The 15,830-nt window shown below is 34.7% G+C and overlaps 1 protein-coding gene across 1 annotated transcript; it reads left to right on the top strand.

The window, feature by feature from the left end:
- The first annotated feature begins 1,372 nt into the window (after positions 1 to 1,372).
- On the top strand, positions 1,373 to 3,990 carry LOC142520280 (uncharacterized). Its single transcript, XM_075623282.1, has 6 exons — positions 1,373 to 1,595; positions 1,698 to 1,994; positions 2,283 to 2,928; positions 3,346 to 3,498; positions 3,623 to 3,733; positions 3,819 to 3,990. The coding sequence occupies exons 1-6, from the start codon at positions 1,373 to 1,375 to the stop codon at positions 3,988 to 3,990; spliced, it is 1,602 nt and encodes a 533-aa protein (XP_075479397.1).
- Positions 3,991 to 15,830: the final 11,840 nt, after the last annotated feature.

The raw sequence follows: 15,830 nt of genomic DNA, 5'->3' as shown, positions 1-15,830 counted from the left end.
TGTCTTTGTTCCACAAATTGGCTTGAAATTTCCGTTGAAAGATCTCGTGAGAGTTGCAAAGTTGTTTGATTTGAGTTTTTTTTTTTCCAACTTGATCCGGTATCTTAATTTTCTTTCAGGAATTTATGGTGTTGGAACTACAATGAATATTGAGAACTTGAATACGCTGATTTTCTCTCTACTTCTCATGACGAAACTGCTAGAGGCATATTTGTGTGTTTCATGCTGCTTTAGATTAAAGAATTACATGGCTGATTTGCTAGTGTAAATGACTCTGTTTCATATTACTTCTCATGTATGGATTAATTTATATTTGGGGATCAGGACATCATTATCTGTTAATTGTTATACTTAATATACTAATACTACATCCTAATTATCTGGTGCAGTATTAATAATAAGTACTTTCTACGAACCATGTAAATACAGTACAGAAGTTATGGTTTATTAAAAATTCATTTCTGTAGTTTCTTTAAAGTTACAGAGAATGTATAAAAATTATATCTTGAGATAATGCATTTTTGCTGTTAGCAATAATCTTTGGCGCATAGCTCTTTTTGGAGTGAGCAAAGACAATAGACAAGGGAGCAAACTTTTTCTTAGGAAAATTACACTTGAAGTTTCGATTCTTTTTTCGGTTGAGGGGATGCAACCGCCTCTTTCGTCACAACCGCCTCTTTTGTCACATACTGGTTCTGTCCCGTGAAGTTATCTTATCGTTATTATTGGTGTTATTATTATTGCCACTTAATTGGGAATAATGATTTTGGCTGCGTGCTAGAATGATTGTTGGGAATTATCAATTCCAGGACCAGTCGTTCCTAACTTGTTGAGTTGCTATGTATGTGTAGCGTCAATAATGCTATTTCATCTGTATATAAGATATATCCATACTATTTTGCTAAGGAAACAGGTAGCTTAAATTTAATTAAAATAAATTTATATGAAATTTTAAAAAACAGTCCACAACTAATGATTATTGATCTGTGATCAATACTCCCAAATCAAAAGGAGTATTGATTTATGGTCAATTAGCATACCACTTCTATGAATAACGCGTAATGATGCGTCGTTCGTTCTTTTTTCTATTATACATGATAAAAAATAGAAGTAAAATTTAGGTTATTTTATTTTTATACATGATTTTTATTTGTTTAAAATATAATGATGTATGAATAAGTTTTTTTATTTATTATGTGGTGTTCTCTTATATAAATGTTGGCAATATTTTGGGAAAGAAAATTTTCGATAAAATCTGACACCTAAGCAATTATATCATATAAATTAAATTATCATTGTGTATGTGTGTGTGTGTGTGTATTGATAAAATCTCATAATTATTTCATACAAATGAAATAGGTTTGTTCACGAGATGGATAAGGAATGGATGCATCTGCCTTCTAGGCTTACACCCGAGTATGAAGAGGGGGTAAAAAAAATTATAGCACAAGCTAGGAACTATGCAAAAACACATGAAGTAATCTTATGTCCTTGCAAGCGTTGTAAAAATAAGAAGTATATGAACTTTGACCAACTTTATGACCACTTAATTATTAAGGGGTTCGATCCTTCTTACACTATTTGGGTCTTCCATGGTGAAACTTATAACTCACAATCTCAAGCTGAAAGTAGTTCAGAAAGAGGATGAAAGTAGAGATGCATATCACTTATATAAAGATTTATTTTGCCGGAAGAAGAGGTTGAACACATTATATCTGAGGCAAAGGATTATGAGTTTGATGATTTATTAAAAGATGCGGAAACTCCTCTCTTCCCTGGTTGTACATCTTACAAAAAGTTGTCGGCAGTCGTCACACTATACAATTACAAGTCTACTAATGGTCGCACAGACAATAGTTTCAATGAGCTCCTTAAGATTTTAGGTGACATGCTTCCAGAAAACAACACACTTCCAGAAACTGTTTACACGATGAGAAAGTTGTTGAAACCATTTGATTTAGGATATGAGAAGATTCATGCTTGCCCAAATGATTGTTGTCTATTTAGAAAGGAGTTTAAAGATCTGGACTCGTGTCCAAAGTGTGGCTCCTCAAGATGGAAGACAGACAAAGTCACTACCAAAGTTTGTAAAAGAGTTCCTGAAAAGGTCCTACGGTATTTTCCAGTGATACCAAGACCGAAAAAAATTCTTAAATCAAAAGAAAAGGCTGGAGAGTTGATTTGGCAATCCAAACACAAAATTCGAGATCATATGATGCGTCATCCAGTTGATCCAATAGCTTGAGATACAATAGATCATAAGTGGCCTGATTTTGCATCAGATCCTAGAAATCTTCGCCTTGGTCTTGCAACAGATGGATTCAACCCTTTTGGTGACCTTAGTTCCAGATATAGTTGCTGGCCAGTTATTTTGGTCAATTATAATATTCCTCCATTGTTGTGCATGACAAAGGAAAATCTTATGCTGACAATACTGATTCCAGGTCCGAAGCAACCGGAAAATGATATAGATGTATATTTAGAACACCTTGTAGAGGATTTGAAGGAGTTGTGGGACACCGGTGTGGAGGCGTATGATGCATTTAGCAAGTCAGTGTTCAATCTGAAGGCTATTTTGGTGTGGACAATCAATGATTTTCCAGCTTATGGAAACCTAGCTGGATGTGCCACAAAAGAGAAACTCGGTTGCCCAATATGTGGTGAAGAGATATGTTCTATGTGGCTTAAGTATACTAGAAAGTTTGCATACTTAGGCCACACGAGATTTTTTGCTCCTAATCATCCATTTCGTCAGAAAAAGAAGTGGTTTAATGGGAAAAAAGAGAGTAAAGGGAAACCTAGACCTTTGAATGGGTTAGAAATTACCGATGCATTGAAAGATATTGAAATCGACTGGGGTAAAAAGCAAAAGGGTGAGACTATAAACACTTTGAGGAAAAAGATAAAGAAGCACATAGTTCAAAAGAGGTACAAAAACCAGTTCAAAGATAGAAGAAAAAGTCAATTTTTTTCGATTTGCCATATTGGAGTGTAAGTTATTTTGCACTATATTCATTAGCTTTTGCAAATTTTTTATTTTTTGTTCTTAAATTGTTAGAAATATTCTGAACTAACACTATGAAACTTGTTTATGGTTATCTTTAGGGCCTCCTGCTACGTCACAACTTAGATGTGATGCATGTTGAAAAAAATGTCTGCGAGAATATCATAGGCACATTGTTAAATCTAAAAAAAATCCAAAGATGGTGTGAATGCTTGCAAAGATTTGGTACACTTAAAAATTAGATAAGAATTACATCCTCAAGAAAAAGGAGAAAATAAATATCATTTACCTGATGCCCCGTACACACTGTCTAAAAACGAAATGGATATATTTTGCTCTAGGTTGAAGAAAATAAAGTTACCCGATGAATATAGCTTAAATATTGGTAATTGTGTTTCTGCAGAAGAGCGTAAGCTTATTGGGCTGAAATCTCATGATTGTCATGTTCTGATGCAACAATTGCTATCAGTAGCATTGAGAGATTCTACCGAAAGGTCCACGCAATGCTATATTTCTGTTGGGTGAATTTTACAATGAATTATGTCAAAGAGTATTAGACAGGAACCATTTAGAACAACTCGAGTAGAATATTGCTGAAATTCTATGCATGTTGGAAAGGTATTTTCCACCCTCTTTCTTTACCATCTTGGTTCACTTGAAAATTCATTTAGCAAGAGAGGCTCGCTTGTGTGGGCCAGTCCAATTCTGCTGGATGTATCCATTTGAAAGGTATTAAGTAATCATTAATCTTTTTGTCAAATTTTATATTTTGCTATCAACACTTCTTTCATGTGAATTTTGCTTTGTGATTTAGATTTATGAAAATACTAAAAGGGTATGTGAAGAACCGGGCAAGACCAGAAGGTTGTATAGCTGAGTGTTACCTCGCAGAAGAACAAATGGCATTTTGTAGTGCTTATATAAAAAATGCTTTTAGAATTGATGTTCGTTCTAATAGGAACGATGATTTGGAAGAGGATTATTAGAAGGTCGGCCAATTTCAAAAGGGAAAGAAAAGATTTTAGAGGATCACGTGTTACAAGCTGCACATCGATATGTGTTGTTCAATACTGCAGAAGTTGAACCTTACGTACAGTGATTGTAGTTAGTTTCATACTATTAGTCTTGATTTATTACATATCTTGTGTATTCTAACATCTTTATTCAATGATTTTAGTTATGATGAACATTGACGAGCTTAAACAAACAGATCATCGTTTCTTAAGTAATGAAACGTTGTTACAAAAGCAACATATGGAAACATTTGTTGAATGGTTATCAAAACATGATCATGTTAACTCTTCAGACCGAATTCAATGGCTATCACATGGTCCAAGAAAGCACGTTACATCTTATACGGGATATATTGTAAATGGACATCGGTTCCACACAATTGATGTTGGAAGGTCGACAAAAGATAGTCGTGTTTCAATTGAAGCTGATACTATTTGTCAATCTAATGCTAGTGACAATTCACATACAGTAGGAAGACTATCATACTATGGGGTTATACGAGATATTGTTTTACTATAATACTATTTTTTCAAAGTGTCTGTTTTTAGGTGTGATTGGGCCAATCCTGGAACTGGTATCAAAATTGAAGATGGTTTCACACTGGTCAACTTACACCAAGGACTAAAAATTTTTGAAAGTGATCCTTTCATTTTAGCATCACAAGCACAGCAAGTATTCTATTCCAAGAACAATGATGAAACAAATCGGTATGTGTTGCTAAAAGTGCCACCTCGGGGTATTCATAACATGAATGTGCTTGAAGAAGATGCTAAAAGTGCTGCCTCGGGGTATTTATAAGCATGAAAATATCTCTAATAAAATCATTAACATAATATTTTAATCTTTAATCTAACAAGCTAGTGTGGAAACATAAAGGCCCTCGAGTGTGTACTGCTGCACTCGATCCACTCAATCGTCAGCACCTCCCATAAATCATCAAATCCTGCATCATACAAACCTAGTGAGTCTAAAGACTCAACACGTTCTAAACATGGATAGCAAATAATACGTATACAATCACATGCATTAAAATCATATTTTTATTTAAAATAGCTTTTAAACATAAATAAATCATTTAAGCATAATTAAAATCATAAATCATAAAAATCATTTTAAAATAACTTGAAGCATAAATATATCCTTTAAAAATCATTTAAAATAAACTTTGAGCATAAATAATTCATTTTAAAAATAGCTTTATTCATCATTATGAATCATATATCATAAAATCATTTTAATCATAAGCTTTCAATCATCATATATCATTTTGGGTGATGTTTGATCCTTGAAAGTGACTAGCTTTTATCCTTCGGTCGACTGATCAGTCTGCAGCTCCACATGGCCCATGGGGGTGTGCACTAGGCTCCACCATGGAAATACGATCATCGAGGCTCTCTCGGGGGCCTTTTCCCAAAGACGGGCTCCATCTAAGGTCTTTTTCTCATAAATGGGCTCCCTCTAGAGCCTTTTTCCCTCACGACATCCCCACAAAATCGTAAGTTCACCGTCCTCACATAAACGGATCCCCCAAAAATCATATATCATATGTCATAGTCAATTCACATCCCTCAACATATTTTCCTTTTCTTTAAAAATCATAAAATAACACAGTTTCCAAAAATAGCATTTTTAAACAGTAGAAATTGCACAACTTTACCATAAATCATAAAAATACATATTATCATCAAAATCATCATTTTAAATCATAGAATATCATTTTACAAGCTTTATGATCCTTCGGTAAGCTGGCAAGTGTTTCATATTTTCTTAAGTGTAAAATTACCGTTTTGCCCCTGGATGTAAAACTTCTCGAGTTTATCTTTTTCTCACTTTTAATGACATGTGCTTATTCCAAATAATTATTTAAGCTTAAATATAATTTTTATTAATTTTATTCCGCTTAAAACTAGGTTTTTCAATTAATTCTTTAATTAACGTTTCGTGAGACGATTAAATCTCGGATAAAACCAAAACTCATTATTTTTATCCTAAATTTTAAACATAATATTTTTATTATTTATCCTACCCTTGTGAGCATTGAACCACACCCGTGGACCCATAGTTCTAATTTTAGTCTTTAAAATCTCGAAATTGACACATAATCGAACACACCGAGCCATCTCACAAAATACTCGAGCCATGGTTGAGCCACCTCGAGCAAAACCTGAGCTAACCAACCTAGGCACCCTCTTGACAAAGCCCAGCGCAAATAACTAGCACCTAAAGCGCTCAAACCCTCCTGGAACTGAGTTACAGAATCTGCATGTGTGTGTACGTGAGAGTCCTTGAACATTAGGACTCCTATCTAGTCTAGGACTCTTCTAGCCCTTAACCACCGAGCCACCTGACCCTAGACATCCTTGGACCATGCCCAAACCCAGTCCAGTCCCTAGAACCCACGCAGCGAGCCACTAGTTCAGGAAACCAACAGCTGCACGTTACACCCTTCTTACGTTTCTGGATTTGTAGCCTAACTAGGACTCTACCCCAACAGCAGCCGCTGAGCCCAGCACACCCCAGCCATCCTTAGACCTTGCCCAGACCTAACCCAGACCATCCCAAGCCCTGGACCCTGCGCGCGAGCCACCAGAAACCAGCAGCAGCTTGCGCGCTTGCTTCCTTCCCGATCCCACGTTTTCTACTTTTGGCTCAAGCCACGTCAGGCCTAGCCACTCCACCCCCTAGCCCAACCCTTGCCCATCACCCTAGGACCCTGATGGACAACCTGGCTCGCCCTTAGCCCCGCTGCACCCCTCTCCCGAAGCCCAGCAGTGCACAACGCATTGGGGAGAGTCCCACTTCACGTGGACTGTTCCCCAACCCATGACTTGAGCCCTAGCCCTCCTAGGACTCTTCGTAGGACCTAACCATGACCCTTAGGATCCAACATCCAGACCTGGTCGAGCCACCTGTGCCCATGCATACAAACCGAACTCATGAAGACAACACACAAGCCAACACAAACTTACGGTTCCTACTTTGCTGCCCACGGTTGTCCAGGTTAGTTTTCCCTTCAATTTTATCATGTTTTGTTCATGTTCAATCATACTTTATCATGTTTTGGCAGCGTGTCTGTTGGGTTCAAAATGATTCTTTTAAAACAAGCGTAAAATCGTAAAAACGTTGAAAATACGTATCATACCGTAATATAATCGAAACCACGTATTTTTCATGCATAATAGATTAAAACACACATATTATGATTTGTATGATGTTTTAAGAAAGTTTAGAGAACATTCCTTTGCGTTTATAACGCTCGAATATACGATCTTCGACGAGAGTACGACATTGGACGACCGGACGACGAAGAACACAAGCTTTCTTCTTCCTCCTAAATTCTAAAAAATATGGTGGTGTGTGTGAGGTGTATTTCGGCTGAATGGAGGTGATTTTGTGGTGTTTTGAAAGCTTTGACAACTTATTTATAAATAATTAACATGTTAATGGGCTTTGGTTTTGGGCTTACAAGCTTAAGGGTAATTGGACCTAGTTAAATTAATTAAATTTGGCTCAATAACACTTAATTAATAAAATTTTATAAAATAAGTTTCCATAAAATAATATTTTTGATCTTTTAAAACTCCTTGTTTGCCCAAAACCGGCTTCCTGGGAAAAATCGAGCTCGACTCCAAATAATTAGAACTCCAATATTTTTAGGAAAATTAAATCATTTTTAATCATATTAGGAAGCCTTGCCATCATTTATTGAAAAATACATATTCTTGTCTTGGTCGTCCCCGGTCTCCTTTCCCCTGTCTATTATTGAATATTCGGGTAAAATCTTTAATTTCATGTAATCATGTCATATTATCATTTAATCATGCAATCATACATTTGGTCATATAATAAATATCATGCCATCATTTAAAAGCAATTAAATAAAACAATTAAGAATTAAAATAATTTGCATGCATGTGGTTTACGTAGGTTGGTTTTTCGTACATTACACTGTACGGTTACCCTTTACCTTTCATTTAGCACAAACACTGCAATGTTAATGAATTCTCCAACCTAGAGCTTAAAAAAGAGGTTGGTAATATCAAGGTCTTTCATACTCTACGTCAATGGGTCATCCAAAAAAAGTTGGAAAAAAAAATAATACCGAAGAAACATTGGATGGAATTTTCTCCCATTGGAGGAAATCTTCTCCAGGTCAATGCTGCCATGCCGGGGACTGTCAATAATTTTCAGCACAAATTTACTAATATATGTCGAAGAAAAGAGGAGTGGAGATTATAATATTATAAAGGATGACCGACATGCTATGCTTTCACGGCCCATAATTGGAAGAAACTGAAATTTCTGGCCAAGATGAATGTTCATTGGAACAACTCCTCCATGAAAACTAGCTGCAGCGATGAAAACTTCACAAAAGAACCTACATTTGATACTCTTGTTCATTTTTCGGACAACTTTCGGTGCAACTTGTTAGCTAAAATGCTAATAAAAAAATCGTAGAAGTATAATCGTGAAGACAAAGCAATAACTGGAGTAAGTATACTGTTAAAAATATGAGTATCGTGTAAGGAAAAGTAAAATCAAACGATACCTGTAGCAAATACAGTTTCCTTAAAACAGATTCGTCACCTCCAGTATGTGCTTCGAAGTTTCAACCAGACGTCTATTTCCCAGGACACAACGGGCAGACCCGCAGTGATGTTACACAAATCACTACATTGGCGAACATAATAGTACCTGAACTTTATCAGCAGGACGAGCAGGAGAAGAAAGACAACAGTAGGCAGAAAGCAGAAGCGAGGGAGAATGGATGGTTGCTGGTGTGTTTTCTGGTCTTGGCACATCCCCTATTCATACACGCTAACATCAGCCATACGAAAGGCCAAAGGTTGCCATCAATAGGGCAGCCGAAGCACGAACAGCCAGGTAGATGGAGCACCAATAGTCAGGGCATGTGAAAGATCTCAAGGGCATGTGAAAGGTCTCTTTCAAGGAAAAAAAATTGCAAAAGGTGGCATAGACTAGCTAGGTGATTTTTCCTTGATCGGTCCAACATTCAATGCATCTAGATCACGCTCGTACGCTTGCACACAAGTCAAGCGTTTTCCAGTTCAAATCCGGCCCATGATTTTCATCCACATGCACCGATGTGCGCGAGAGAGCCTCTTGACCAATCTTTCTTACATATCCATAAAGTGTAATACAATATAAGCTCATTTACCACTTTATTTTTCCGATGTGGGACAAACCCACCTTCCCATGTGAATGGAAATTGAAAGTTATACAAAAGGATTTTTTGATAAATTTCAACAGTTGAGTCTAGCATATGATAAGTAGATGTTACACTTTGAACCTTCCATAAATGTCATAAATCCTCTCAAAATCACTCATAATACCAAAAGTCATGAAAATCTTTAAAGTACTGTAAAAAAATTAATGGTGCGGAAAAACTAACAAGGTCTTCGGGTTAGTGCACCATCAGTCCAGCAAGTTCAAGCATCCAACCCTCCTGTCTCAACAGAAATATCCTCACCTGCATCATTCACAACTAGTGAGTCTAATACTCAGCAAGCCTTAACCGTTATAACAAGTAATATGTATACATCCACATGCAACAATAAAAAATGCTTTTAATAAAATAGCTTTAACATGAACATACATAAACTTAAACATTTTATTTCATCATATACTTTTCCTTTCATCATAAACATATACATATACATTTCCTTTGGGGTGAAATCCATTCATTAATTGTGACCATCCTTTCATCCTTCGGTCGATTGATCAATCTCAGATGTAACCATGGTATCAGGCGGTGAGGCAATAGTAATCACCTTTCCATTATATGCCTTGACCTATAGTTGGCGGGGACACGAACAACCACTTTTCTGTTACTAGGCCTTGGCATATGGAAATTCGGTGTTGGGTTCTCACGGAGCTTTGTCCCGTAAATGGGTTCCACTGGGGCTATGTCTCTTACAAATCCCCATTTCCTTACCGTCACAATCAAGTCACTTCATTCGAAATACTTTTCATCGTTTTCATCACCTTATAAAAATACATGCAGTATTATCATTTTCTTTTAAACCAAGCATGCAACACGTCTTTTAGCATTTATTGTTTTTCATCATAAAATTCAAAAGCCTTTCAAAATAAATATTTTATCATTTATTTTAGTTATCGGGACACACTTCCAGGGCTCCTAACATTTTTCAGGTGTAAAATGACTGTTTTGCTCATGAAACTCTAGTTTTCCCATTTTACTGCTGGACCTTAAAACTTCGACCTGAAACCATTCAAACTTACCGTAACACCTTAAAATGCTCCCATGAACGTTTCTTAGATGTAAACTGAAGTCCCTCGACTAAATTCGTAATTCGTTTTAAAACTTGAACTGAAGTCCCGGTTTTAACAGAATCAACCTGAATCTTAACCAAACTTCACCAAACATTAATTGTAGCTTAATAACACCTAACCAGCCCCTTTTCAACCCAATTCAAGCCATTTAGAACCCTCAGAAACGCCTAGGAAGCTACTGAATTTTCTGCGCCCAATCCATCAAACCCTAGCCCTAACCATTCCATGTTCTTCGATCCTAGCCCTTAACCAACGAGACCAGACCCTAACCACCCATCCTAGGACCTAGACCTAACAACTTAGGGCCCATTTGGACCAGCCCTAGCGATCCATGCACGCGAAGCCTTCAAGCCCGTGAACACCATGGACGTGCGGCCAAGTCACGCATCTACCAGCCACCCCTCAACCCATATAGGACCACAACACAGCCTTCCTAGGTCACCTGGATACAGCCCAACATCGCACAAGACCCGCAGCACTCGCACGGCCCCATGGTCGACCTATCCCATGAAACCCTAGGTTTTGTGCAGTTCTTAGCCCTTATTTTCCCACCTTTAACCGTGCATCTAAGAGTCCTTGAACCCGCTATAAATTGAGCTCCTAACATCCCTAACTTGGCAGCCCCTTCAAGGCATCAAGAACCATGAGTGTTTTGCAAGAAAATCAAGTTTTTTCCTTGTATCAACCGTAAAAACGAAAATAATAAAGAGGTTACCAAACGTTTCATGCAACATGTATATTCACACATAATATGGTATGAACGATGAGAAAAGAAGGAATAAGGCATTCCTTTGCGTGATTTACGCATGAAAATTCAAGTCTTGACGCGAAGGAATGTTGTCGGAGAGACGGAGAAGCCTTGATGCGATTTAACCTTCAAAACCCGACGTGAAAGACCTAGTGTAGGCGTGTGCATATGTTGCTAGGGAGAAAACCCTAGGATTCTAGTGAAGTAGGCGTGAGTTTGTATTTAGATTAGGGTTTGGGAATTCAAGTTTTCAATATAAATATTATGGTAGACAATTGGGTACCAAAACCTTTGTATAATAGATCCATTATGCACATTAGAAAGTACGAAAAATATTTTATTTAAGAAAATTTTCTAAAATATTAGCTGAATCTCCAAAAAGTCTTTATTTTCGTCAAAAATCGTTTAACGATTTAAAATACGTCACGACATGTAAAAATACTTCAAAAGACACCATTTTAAAAAATTACATATTAAATATACCATATTAAATAATTAAAAATAATCATTTAATAAAAAAAATTCTTTTATAGTCTCTCGTCTCCGTTCTTCGGCCGCTTCTCGAATAACCCTTGAAAATACTGTTTTATGCATTCTAATAGAAAACCCTACTTTTAACATATAAACATGCCTATCACATTTAATTAATGCAATTAAAATGATTTCTTAGACATTTTCATTTTTATTAGATTTGCACGTAGTTGGATTACCTTCTCGTGTTTTGGATCTTACACTTTTTGTATTAATTTAGTAGTTTTATAACTATTATTACAACATTTATTAGTTTAATTAAATATATTTAATGAACTAAATAATAACTAATTAAAATTTAAACAAATAAAATTTTTATAGATAAATGACAGTATTATATTTAAAATATGAAAAAAAGGCTGTAAACAATTAAAAACACGATTACCAGCGGAAAGAACTCTTCAAGAACATGATGGGCAACAAAAATTTCAGTTTTCCAAAGAGACTCAGATTTAGCTGTAATTGCAACTATCCATCTGAAACTTGATATATTTGAAATTTGAACATAACACGTATGTTTTTACAAAACCGAGCAAATCTTATCATATCAGTCGAATGATAAAAACAAATAGTTAAGTCAAGTGTGACGAACGTACATGTTCCATTTTCATTATTCTAAAGTTCAGTATTTTAGGAGTTATGATACAATACATAAATCTTCAATCACTCAAAAATATTAAAAAATTTAACCATTTTGCCAGTCTTAATGCCTATTACAACAAATGAAGCTATTCTAGTTCTATTTTTCCAGTAATGGATTCCATGAATTGTATCATGTTGTGACATAATTCTGTGCTATTTTCTTAACTAGAAGCACTGCATACTTGTTGAATGATAAATTCCAAGTGTCTACTAGATAAGAGATTCCGTGCATCTCTTCTCCAATATTCATTGAAACCATCCAGCCAACTAATTTCTTGTAACCAGAGCCATTGTAGAACTTAATCACAAAACACCAATACAATGAATCTAAAACATACTTGTATGTCATAAAATTGCATTATTTACAAACTATTGCATGACAAGAAAACCTAAATCCATTAGCCTTCACATGAAATTGAATCACTATTGTCTTGCATCTCACCTTGAATCCATCTTCTATGATTTTAAGGCATATGAGGTACCCCTTGAGCCTTAAAATTGAAGGTTCATGCTTACTTACCTTAAAGGCGTACTCCCCTGCTTGCATTTAGCGCTAGCTAAACTTTAAGTCAAGATGTACAATTTTCGGATTTTAAGAAAACAAAAGAATCAAAGCAAATACAATTACTTTAGCAAAATTTTCGGATTTTAAGAACTATGAAAAATAAGTAATAAACAACATAAAACAATAGGATCAAAGCAAATAGAGTTGTTTTAGCAACAATTTCTGCTGCCCCTCTTTCCCTCTCACTCATACAGGTAGGATTTGCATGTTTTTTTTTCCACAAAATCAGAATTATCAGGACTGATTTCCCTGTCCGTGAGTTTCGTCAATGGGTGTCGATGTCGGTTAATTTTTGTGGGTAGGGATTGATTTTTCCAGACTTCTGTGTGAATGAAGGGGCAAAAAAAAAAAAAAAAAGAGGATTAAATCAGGTACAATAAAAAATATACGACTCATTTTAAATTTAATTAAATAAAAGGGATTTTGATTTTTTTAAATCGAAAAAAGGGAGTTGACTGATGTTAATTAGGTGAGTTCATTTATTAGGTCATTAATTAGTTAGTTAGATTTTACATTTTTTAAAAATATTTTTTAATTGATATATCCCTCCTCGATTTGAGTTTTCATTTATTCCCGTTATTTTTGTGTTCTTCACGACAAAATAATCAAAAATCATTTGAAAATTTGAAGATTTGTAGAGAAGTAAGTATATACTCGAATGCTCTGTATTGCTAGATTTGTTTCAGTTTAGTTCTTGATTGTTTTTTTTTTTAGAATTTTTGTGAATGGAGTTAGTGTGAGTATTTACAGTCGAGGAACGTGTTTATTGTGTGGGTCGAGAAGGTGGATGGAGTGTGATTCGAGTATGATCGTATGTGCTAGGTCTGGATAGTGGAGTGTGAGTAGAGAGTGATAGTTCTGACTATTGTCTCGAGTGGGTCGAGGTGGCATGTGCACCAACCTGTGAGTCGAGGTGTGCATGTGCACACCTCGACCAACATAATACGTCTATATAATATCATATTTATAATATAGCATTTTTTTTAAACTCATACTATTGTCTATAATATAATAATCTTATCTATGTTTTGTAGGTTATGCCACATGTGATCAAGAGAAAATGTGGAAGGAAAAAACAAAACAGATTTCCATCTGTATGAGAATTTGGTAGAAGATAAGATTGAATGATATGTAATTTGTTTTAATTTAAAGACAATCGATTTGATTTTATTAATATGTAATGTGTTTGTGGTGAATTTTTAATTTTGGTGTGAGTCGAGTGGACAAGATTTTAATGTGTGTAGTAGATTTTTAAATTTGGGTCGCGCGGGTGGTAAATTGTTTCAATTTTGGGACGAGTGGGTCGAGTGATAATGTTAGAGGTTTGGTTTAGGGTTTAGGGTTTAGGGTTTGGGTCGAGTTTGGGTCGAGTGGGTTGGAAATTTTTGATATTTTTGAGTTTTGATCATTTTATAATATATAATTCACTTTATATATGATTAGAATATAAATATATATAAAAAATTTATTTGTGTAAACATTGGTTATATGTTATAATTTAAGTATGTTAGTTAAAAAATTCATCACAAGTAGAAGAATGTATCTCTTATTCTAACAATGTGGGTTGAATTTATACTCGACTAAAAATCTCAACAAATTTTATAATTCCACTAAAATTCATAAAATTTTATAATAATAGAACTAAAAAAATTCATAACAAATTTCATTACATATTCACTTTAATGAATGTATATCGAAGCATATGAAATTAATGTTTATTGTATATAAACATTAATAAATTTTATAATTCTACTAAAATTCTTAACAAATTTTATAATAATAGAACTAAAAAAATTCATAACAAATTTCATTACATATTCACTTTAATGTAATGAATGTATATCAAAGCATATGAAATTAATGTTTATTGTATATAAACATTAACAAAATTTATAAATTTTATAATTATACTAAAATTTTTAACAAATTTTATAATAATATGTTTCTCGACCCATCTATTACAATATATTAAAACCTATATAGATTTTACAATATATATATATATATATATATATATATATATATATATATAATAGCTAGCTTTATGGGTCGAGAAGCCAAAATTATGCTTCTCGACCCATCTCGACCACGCGACCCACCAAAATTAGGTCGCGTGGGTCGAGTATAATCTCGACCTAATTTTGTGACGAGTCATAACCTTCGACCCAGTTTTGATTGGAATTGTTATAATTCTTAGCATATAAAATTAAATTACCAAATTGAGTGTACTGTACCAAATATTCTATCTATTTGTCATTTAAAAATGATACAATCTTCCTACAGATTTCAACTTATCTTGATCCTAAAGTTATCTTGCATTCAAAAAATTGATTTCTTCCAAGTTTAGCGGGAAAGTAAACCTGTAAAAAAAAACAAACAAAAAGATTATTAGTTGTATAAATTTAAAACAAAACAAATGTTATTAATTGTAAAAATTTAAAATTAATGGGTCGTGAAGTCTTCACGTCACGACCCCCGATGGGTCGTGAAGCCCACGACCCTGGGTCTTGGGTCTTGCTTCACGACCCAAGTTGGGTCGTGAAGCACCAACTTGGGTTGTGAAGCCGTGGGTCGTGAAAGCCGTGCTTCACGACCTTTGGCTTCACGACCCAGGGTGAAGCTCTTCACCCTAGATCGTGAACATTGACGAAAGTCAATAAATTTCATATATTTAAATAAATTTTTTATCAATACGTGATTTTTTTGTTGGATTTGTTGCAAAAAAATAACTTGTAGACTTATGGTTAATTGTTAGCCAAAAAATGAGATGATGGAAGATTGAGAAGAAAAAGATTTTCTGTGAAGATAAAGAATGAAATGAGATCTAGAGTTGAGTCGGAAAAAATGAAAAAATTTAGTGGAGTAAGTTTCTTTTATTTAATTAAATTATAAATTTTATTATATATAAAATTAAAATACACTAATGAAAAAATTAGTTTTTAAACAAAGGATAAAAAAGTAAATTACATTCACTCCATTTTTCTTAATAAACTCTTCCGTGACTCCCTTTT

This window comes from Primulina tabacum, chromosome 12, assembly GCF_025594145.1.
Source record: "Primulina tabacum isolate GXHZ01 chromosome 12, ASM2559414v2, whole genome shotgun sequence".
Classification (NCBI taxonomy): Eukaryota; Viridiplantae; Streptophyta; class Magnoliopsida; order Lamiales; family Gesneriaceae; genus Primulina; species Primulina tabacum.
The sequence above is the reverse complement of the archived record's forward strand: the minus strand, read 5'-3'. Positions and strand labels throughout refer to the sequence as shown.

Coding starts and splice junctions, on each gene's coding strand:
- LOC142520280 (XM_075623282.1), top strand. CDS start 1,373: ATGGATAAGGAATGGATGCATCTGCCTTCTAGGCTTACACCCGAGTAT. Junction 1,995..2,282: donor TCATGCTTGCCCAAATGATT/GTTGTCTATTTA, acceptor ATTTTGCATCAG/ATCCTAGAAATCTTCGCCTT. Junction 2,929..3,345: donor AAGCACATAGTTCAAAAGAG/GTACAAAAACCA, acceptor ATTTTGCTCTAG/GTTGAAGAAAATAAAGTTAC.